The 9150-nt window shown below is 44.4% G+C and overlaps 1 protein-coding gene across 1 annotated transcript; it reads left to right on the forward strand.

Moving 5' to 3' along the window:
• The first annotated feature begins 4944 nt into the window (after positions 1 to 4944).
• LOC139702759 (vomeronasal type-1 receptor 1-like) lies at positions 4945 to 5841 on the forward strand. Its single transcript, XM_071604888.1, has one exon. It carries the CDS (start codon positions 4945 to 4947, stop codon positions 5839 to 5841), a length of 897 nt encoding a protein of 298 aa, XP_071460989.1.
• Positions 5842 to 9150: the final 3309 nt, after the last annotated feature.

The raw sequence follows: 9150 nt of genomic DNA on the forward strand, positions 1-9150 counted from the left end.
ATATGGTCAGCAAGACCTTGACCCATTCTAATGCAGATGACACTAACAGAACTAAAATGCTGCTCACAAGTTCCCCAAGAATGTCCTCTGAGGAAACTCAGCTGACTCTTATCAATAGATAGGAATAAGTTCAGTTTTACCAGTTTGGTCTTAAACACTTAGCAAAAAACAGTTGAAACCAAAGCACAACCATTCCCGGACATTTAAAAAGAAACAACAGTTATTTTAATGTAACTTAAAATGTACACTAGTGTGAGCATCCTCAAAAATAAGTAAAACTGGAGGCAACAAAGAAAAATTCTAGACAAAAATGCCTGATAACTATCAATAAAAAACTGCCAGAAGGTTTTAGTCAGTTTAAAGCCTACAGATCTTCCTAACTTCCTACACAAGTAGATGTAATCAATGTTTATTAATATAATTATATAGCCCTAAGTAACAAAAGGATCTTTACTGAACACAGAGGTCATGCCAAAAAGGTATTTGTTTCAAAAATCAGATGACATTAACTAATTTAACTAAATGTTGTGTCTACATTCCTGATAATTCTTACAATGTTAAAAATTTACATTCCCTAAAAAGTGCCTTATTAGGCTTTGTTAGGCCTTGTTATGGGGACATTTTCTCAGGTCTTCCACCTCCTGGTAAACAAATATTAATTTCTGTCATTTTCATGATATTCATGGACAGGTTCCAGATGCTACAACTGCTATTTGTATTAATCTTACTTCAGCACTCATGTCTTTTTGTTTCTCTCATAGAAGTGCCCACCCCAGGTGAATTTATATCCTGTTCTTCCTGAACCAGATGTTTTACCATGGACTCCTTGACCCACTCAGTTTCTAAAAAAGGACTCCAAACTGCTTGCCCACTGCACATCGCTCCCTTTAAGCTGGAAGTAGCAAGAACGGTCATTGCCCTTTTCCCTTACGGCAGTTGGAAGTCCCTAATATTAGAGGAAAAATTAAGGTCAACATAGATGTTCACCAATATGTCTAGCTCAGGAAGATGTATCTGGGAAACTGCTCCCAAGATTACACTGGGCGATCTCCCATAAAGAGACACTTGCTTCCACAACCCAACTTATAAGTGGGACAACTCCCCGTTCACCAAAAATTGTGCTTCCTTGGTCCCACTTCAAACTCCTTGCCTATATCTCCAAACTGTCAATAACTCTGAACTATGTAACCTACTATTTTGATGGAATAAAAGGGAAAGAACACCTGGACTTATTAAAAGGCCAGAGCCCACTGATTTATCAACAGAGACTGGCTGCCCCCATTTTAGTTCCCCTCCTGGCTGGTTTGGGAAGTCCCTCAGCCATCAAATAGATATAGATTTAGAAAAAACTAGAAAGGTCAATCTCCAAACTAGAGGTTTCACTAGACTCTCTAACAGAAATAGTCTTACAAAACAGATGAGGACTAGATGGTCTCTTTCTGAAACAAGGAGGACTTTGTATGGCTCCAGGAGAAACCTGTTTCTCTGAAAACCATTCTGGGGTAATAAAGAACAGTTTGGCACTTGTGAGAAACAGGTTAAAGGAAAGAGATGAAGCACTAGAAACTTCAGGCAATTGGTTCCAAAACCTATTCTCATGGTCCCCTTGGTTGACTACCATCATTTCAGCCATAGTTGGGCCCCTAGTACTTCTCCTGATTGGGATTACTGTAGGACCCTCCCCCTTAAAAACCCTCCTAAACCATATACACAAGAATGTAGGTGAGGTCAGACTTATGGTCTTGCAAGCCCAGTATAGTCCCTTAGACACAGAAGGATGGAACAAAACCTGAGGCCTAATGATGTGCAAGATTGACATCAAACTACTAAAACCAGTGGGGAATGTGATAGTAGGAGCAAATGTGACTCCATTTTGTTTTATGACTTCATCCTGTAAAACAACCATGCCAGGTAGAAGAGTTGTGACTGGAGCAAGATGTTCTTTTCCTTTTGCTATAGAAACCTTAAAGAACACGGAACTACCTAATGGGGCATTGTTTCTGTAACTAGGGTAACAGGGCTCTGTTTCTGTAACTGGGGTGACTGAGCTAACTGGGATTGGTTAGGCTTCCCTCCACTTGACTGCACTGTCCCGCTTCTGTAACCTGGCTGGCTTGCATTGGCTGGACCCCCGAACATCCCTTTTGTGGTTTTCAGGCTTATAAGGAGTGCCCTTGCAGTTGTTCGGGGCTGATCAGGGGAACAGCTTTATGTTCTGGTCAGCTGCCACCGGTGTGTTTCAATAAAGGCTTGATTCGATTTTATGTGAGTGGTCTGGAAGTCAGTTTATGAAACCCTGGGATGAAGCTTTAACTATAATATAAGAAGTACTTTTTCAGTTATGACAAAAAAAAGGACCAAGAATGGGAATGGGAATGGAATCTTCCCTCTTCTCCTGAACTCACTAAGGCAACTCCTGTGACAGCACCATCACAATGGATCCCCCTGTGAGCATCCTGATCAGTGTGGGACCCACCCTCGAGCCCACCTACACAGCATGTAGTTTCTACCCTTCTCTCTCCGGTGGAACCACTGGATTCTGACAAGAGACTGTGCAACTTAATTACTGGGGTGCATGTGAGTAAGGAAAGCAGACAGAATGTGGGGACAAAGCTGTTGCAATGTCACCTGTGCTGATATATCCCAGTGCCCATAAAAGTGCCTGACCTACGTGGGTTAGGAAATAAATACTCTTGAAGCAGCAAATGAATAAGACCTTGAGGTACTCCCACCTATTTGAACCACTGTGGTTGCTTCTCCAAACTCACCACATGCTGCTTGATGTGAGTTTGGGTGTCCTAGGAGTTCTCAGGCATTAAGACAATCATACGATTGAAACTCACAGGGCTGCGTGCTCCACTCCTCACTTAGCAGGTCTCTGTGTTTTCTGCTCAGGCTCCCAGGGGGTCACTGCTTGTCCCAGGGTGAGGCCTGTCCCACTTGTTTCCGCCTCTCCTGAAGGGCTTCTCACCGGGACAGGCTTGCAGAGAAATGCACAGCCCCCAGGTGTGGGCCCAGGTGATCTCCAGTCCCCATGCTGGCACTGTCACTGCACTTGCAGGTGAAAGGACAAACACTTCCCAGCAAGGCGGTGAGGTCATGGAGTCCCTAAACTTTATCACCTGCCATGCCCAACCTGCAGGATGCTGCCTCAGAACCACTGCAGACAGCACACACAGTCAGGTAAGCAGGAATTTTTTCCTTCTTTGGACAGTTGTAAATTTTATGTGTATCTTGATGCTTCTAATCAGCCATAAAACTAATCCATGGCAATCTATCAGATTAGTCTTTTATTATTTTTTTCATCCTGAGGTTTTACATTGGTTAGAACTCTGGGTTCTCCATGTTGGAAGTTAGGGAACCCACTCAAGTCTGCTTTCCACACATCTTTTCCGTGCCAGCGCCTACTATTGCTCTGGGCCACCCTCAGCAGGTCCTCCATGCCTGTTGGGTAGGTCTGTGTTCTCTCATCTTGTCCACAGGAGTCTCTGAGCAGGAATATGTTCCTTGATAAGTGTCCCTTCTGTGGCACCAGTGTCCCCCACAAATGGACTCTCTGCTAAAGGGATGTCAGAGGAGACCCTGCAGAGCCTCTGAGGGGTCTTTTCCACTATGTCACTGGCACTCAGTCCCCGGGTCCCAGGTCCATGCTGCGGCCACCGTGCTTTCTCAGGTCAGCATGTGGAGCCCAAGGGAGTCTGCAGGAGTCCATTTAGAATTCTGTTCTGTTAGAGTCACATTAACATCCCTTAGGGAAAAGGCCTGATTGTGTTTTCCAGTTGGGGATAAAAAGGCTACTCAGCAAAAATGTGTGGCTCACCCTGATGAGGAAGAGAAACTGGAGGAAGGGAAAGAGAGCAAAAGGAAATGTGGGTGTCAGCTTCTCCAGTCTGGCTGTATCCCCCTTGGCACCCCGGCTTGTAAGCAGGTTGTGAATGTGCTGAACTGCTGTTCTCACCCACTATTAATCTGTTCTCTGACCTACCCACCCCCATTTGTTCATGAAGCAGAAGATGATATTTCTATTCTTGCCAGGGATACTGCAGATGGGCAGCACACGCCCTTCATGAGGGCTCAGGGCATCTATTTAGATCCCCTGTGTCTGCACACATCCTAGGGTTGTGGGAGACCCTTAGTCTCCTGGCTGTGAATGTCTGCAGTCGTGTCTCAGAACAGCCTCAATGTCCACAGGCTCTGGTTAGTGGGGCTGTGCTGATACACACCATGGAGATTCTCAGGGCGGGGAGGACTCACAGTCTCCCACAGTCCTAGGAAGGTGTGGAGCACAGGGTGAGCTAGGCAGACCTGGAGACTCCACTGCAGCCTGAGCCTGTCCTCTGGCTCATGTCAGGCTTGGTCTTCTGAAACATCCCTGTTCTCTCTGTCCCCTCTGTGTGGTCTACCTCACAGCTGTAGACCTATTGTCATCTTTAGTACGCCAGTGAGTTTCAAACTCCCTTTCCTATCTTGTAGATGCTTTCAAGTGGCCAATTGTGAAAATTCTGCAGGTACCACAGTGCCCAGGTGGACAGGGATATGTGCTCTGACCACACCTCCCTCTCAGCTGCCATCCCTATACTTACGTTTCTATGCATTTTTATAGAAAGAAATCATCTGCACATGTCTGTGTCTTGCCATTGCCCTGTAAAATGTATTTTTGAAACAACCTGAGTCAGGGCACAGGGCTCTTCCTCACGCTCACTTTCCCCTTGGAGGGGGCCACTGCAGCTTTGTGCAGCACAGGTCTCACGGTGAGTCTTTGAGTTTCTGGGCATGAAGTCTTGGTCTATTTTTCTGAGAGGGTTTAGTTTATGGTCAGTATTACATTGGGGGATGTATTGATGCCGACACACTTAATCTGATGGGTATATCTCTTCATCCCCTGCCCTAGGTACAAGCCGACCCTGCGAGTGCTGACGTGATCTGCTCAGCATGGATATGGGGATGGTTTTCCTCACTCAGACAGGAGTGGGATTCGTGGGAAACTTCTCCCTCCTTGGTCTCTATAATTTCACCTTGCTCACTGGACGTCACTTTAGACCCACAGACTTGATTCTCAATCAAGTGGTACTGGCCAATTCCATTGTTCTTTTTGCTAAAGGAGTCCCCCAGACTCTGGCAGCTCTGGGATGGAAACGCTTCCTGGATGACACGAGATGTAAACTTGTCTTCTATTTTTATAGAGTGAGCACTGGTGTCTCCTTCAGCACTTGGTGCCTGTTCAATGGCTTCCAGGCCCTAAAGCTAAACCCCAGAATTTGCAGGTGGATCACGCTCAAGATGAGATCACTACGATTTATCGGCTTCTGCTGTCTCCTCTGCTGGGCCCTGCATCTCTTGATAAATTCATTTCTGCCTTTAATAGTGAAAGGCCCATTGAATAAGAAAAATCTCAGTGTGGATGGGAATCATGGGTACTGTTTCTGGGTAGTGCCCCAGAGACACAGCACCTTAAACACTGTCCTGTACTTCTCGCCCGACTTGTTGAGTCTGGTCCTCATGGCCTGGGCCAGCGGCTCCATGGTCCTTGTCCTGCACAGACACAGGCAGCAGGTTCAGCACATCCACAGCCGCGTCCTCTACCCGCCACCTTCTCACGAGGCCAGAGCCACACGCACCATCCTGATCCTGGTGAGCTCCTTCATGGCCTTTTATTCCGTCTACACTGTTTTGACCATTTGGATGACTCTTGCCCCCAGGAGAGGCCAGTGGGTCATGAACAGCTCTGTGCTGGTGTCCTCATGTTTCCCAGCACTCAGCCCCTTTGTGCTCATCGTCAGTGACACCCGCATCTCTCAGGTCCTCTCTTACTGCAGAGCAAGGACACGTTGTGTCTCCTAATCCACCTGCCTGGCTAGTGGTCTGTTGTCTTGGATGTACTTGAATGTCCATGTCATCATCTGCTCATGTTTGAAGAGCCCTTATGTCATTACTGTCTGATACTATGGCAAATGAGGTGGCCATATCTTCTGTAGTGTCATTCTACACCAGACTGACCATGAACACTGTGCACATACTTCAACAAGAATTTATCATTCTAACCTTAGGTTTCTCAGTAAAGAATGTTCAGGATGTTTTATTTATTTTTTTCATTTATATGTTTTGTTTGTTCAGGATATTTTAAAAGAATGTAGTGGAGGAAATTTCTGAGTTTAATGTCCAGGAAAGTTTTTTATTTTCATTTTTTTTAGAAACTCACTGAAGGCTTTTTTCATGTTTCTCTCTGTTTTTTAATTAATTCATTTTAATTGACCAATATTTATTATGTGTATTTATGGGACTCAGTGGGATGTTCTGATCTATTTACACATTGTATAAAGATTAAATCACCTAGTTAACATGTCCAACATCTCACAAACTTATTTCTGGTGAGGATCTTTAAAAAATCTGTTATATTAGAAATTTTGAAATGCAAAGTACATTATTAACAACAGTGATCATAAATCATTTTCCCAATAATTTTTGAGCTCACTTTTTTGGCAGGGGAATGAACTGCATGAGCAGTGTGAGGAAGGCACTTCCAGCCTCAGGGGAGTGGGCTGAGACTCAGGTGCTTGGAGTGCAGACAGGTGGGGAGGTCAGCAGGAGAGGAGGGACAGGGAGGTCTCTGGGCAATCACTTAGGACAGCTGAGGAAATCTGAGTGGCTGTTTAAGATGATGGGCAGTGAAGGGATTCAGTTGAGAGACTGAAAATATCAGAAGTCCTCACTGCGTGGTACTGCTGTGCTGTGTGTGGAGGCACAGCCTGAAATCCCAGCTACTCTGGAGTCTGAGGCAGGAGTGTGGGTTCCAGGTCTACCTGGAGAACTTTGAGACCCTGTTTCAAAATGGAAAAAAAAGGTGGAGTGTCTTGGGAAGTAACTCAGTGATAAAGCACCCCTGCATTCAATCCCTAGTACCAAAATGTAAAGTATTCGATATTTAAGTAGTTTTATTTCTAAAAATAGCACTGTAAGTCTTTGATATTGTGGTTTCCGTCAAATGTATAGTATACTACTTAGCCCTCGATGAAGACACACCTTCAATTGCTAGTGGATAACATTAAGCATCTAAATTGCTTATAAAATGTGTCCCTTGCCTATTTTTACTAAAGTGAAAATTCTCAATGCACAAAATTTTATAGAATAAAATGTGACGTTTTAAACTCTATCTCCAGAAAATTGAGCATGCTTTTCTCTGCTTTAAAAATGTATTTAATTTTTTATTGTCTGAAATTCTAGCATCTTACTTGTGTTTTTTTGTTCATGAGCAAACATTTGCAATTATATAGTGAAATGCCAACCCTGATTTTATATCAAATTTATGAGTTTTTGTGTGTTGTAAAATTATCACAATCAATTTTATTTATCTCTTGTTTTTAAAATTAAAAACTCATATTTTGAAATTATTTTCTGTTTATTTTGAAGGAACATTGAATTAAATTTACCAGTCATGGTAGCTTTAATTTCACCAGATTAAACTCAGGAAATGCTTTATGGCTTTCTATCTCACTTTTATAAAGTATAAACCATGTATGGAAAGGTAATCTAATGGGAAACTCATATTGCCTGGGCTTTTTCTGTTGATCTTTCTTTTTTTTTTTCCAAATTCAACTTTCCTGAGCACTGTGTTGATATTTCAAAAGGGGTTCTATCTCTTGACTTACAAATAAAACACTTATCAATTTAAATTTTGTACATAATTTTTGAAAAGTATTTTTAAAGCTACATTAAAAAATTCTGTAACTTCAGTGATACTGCCTTTTTCAGTTGGTTTATGTTATTGTTAGAAAGCTTCAGGATTTATACCCGTGCTTACACAGTTGCAATTACTAACAGTGGGGTAGCGATGTCTTAAAGAGCTCCATTCACTCTTGTGCAGTTGGTTTTTCCTGTTCCTGCAATATTTTGTTGGTAAGTTGCAAGGTGAGCATTACAGCCTCACTTTAGCCTCTGACGTTGCACACCTCCATGTCTGAAAACCAGGGGGTCAGAGGAGATGCAGAAGAGGGAAGGGAAAGGTATGGTATGAGTAGACATGGAGGAGTGTTTTCCTCTCCCTGGGGGAGTAAGGGATTGACTGACCTAAGGGAGCTGCCTCCTGGGTAAAACAACGACCTATTCGTATTTTGTGGTGCTGGGGATGAATCCCAGATCTCCACATGCTCGGCATGTCTTCTACCACTAAGCTATATCTCCAGAACTTTACTTTTATTTTGATACAAGGGCTTAGGCTGGGCTCAAATCACAACCTTTCTGCTTCAGCCTCCCAAGTAGCTGGAATTACAGGTGTGTCACAGCACCTGGCTATGTTACATTTTTAATGACACAGATAGTATTAGCCTGCATCCTATTTTACTTTAGGACATGGGCAGAAAACACAGAAGATAAATTATATGCTAAGTACACAGCAAGCTCATAAACACCATAGAATTCCTCGCATCAGAGGGAGGCTAGCCCAGCTTCCCTTGATATCCAGGAAATCGTGCTAGTTCTTTCATATGGGACAGACATGATAGATGTATGGGGAGCTATTTGTGTAATCTGAGCTGTCAGTTTGAGGGGACAGGGAGCAAGGAGCAAATAAGGCACCATGAACGGTGTGTGGGGGGGTGAGGTTTTAAGAGTACCATGGAGAGAGACTGCATCTCAGAGCAGAGGGCAGGGAGGCATAGGAACAAAACATCTGGAGTTTGAGAGTGGAGTCTCTACACGCTGTCTCTAGCAGGGTCCCAGTCGTCAAGTCCCCACCGCTAGTGCAGAGGGGAGCCTCGCTTCCTTCTCCTGGGGATGTTGTGCTGCCTTAAGCTACAGAAGTGTAGGCCATGACTTGCTGCCCGCTGCCCGGTCTTGGGGCAGCACAGGTGGCTGGGATGGTGCCTGGCCATGGGCCAGGAGGCAGTGCTGTGGGTGGTGACGGAAAAAACAGAGCACCTCCAGGATAGGCCCAGGACTCTTCTGCCCTGTGGACAGCTCCTGCCTTCCCTTACAGACCACGGGATGGGTGTACACGGGAACTGGCTCCACCCTCTGACTTTTATCCTGATTGGCTCCTGCACATTATATTAGCTGTGTGTACTTCCTCAATAAAGGAGATCCTGCTTTGACTGGTCTCCCTGGCTTGCCTGATCGTCCTCTGGAGAGGGAGGGCTGGGTGCGGGCCAGGGAGGC

This window comes from Marmota flaviventris, chromosome 18 (assembly GCF_047511675.1).
Source record: "Marmota flaviventris isolate mMarFla1 chromosome 18, mMarFla1.hap1, whole genome shotgun sequence".
Lineage (NCBI taxonomy): Eukaryota > Metazoa > Chordata > Mammalia > Rodentia > Sciuridae > Marmota > Marmota flaviventris.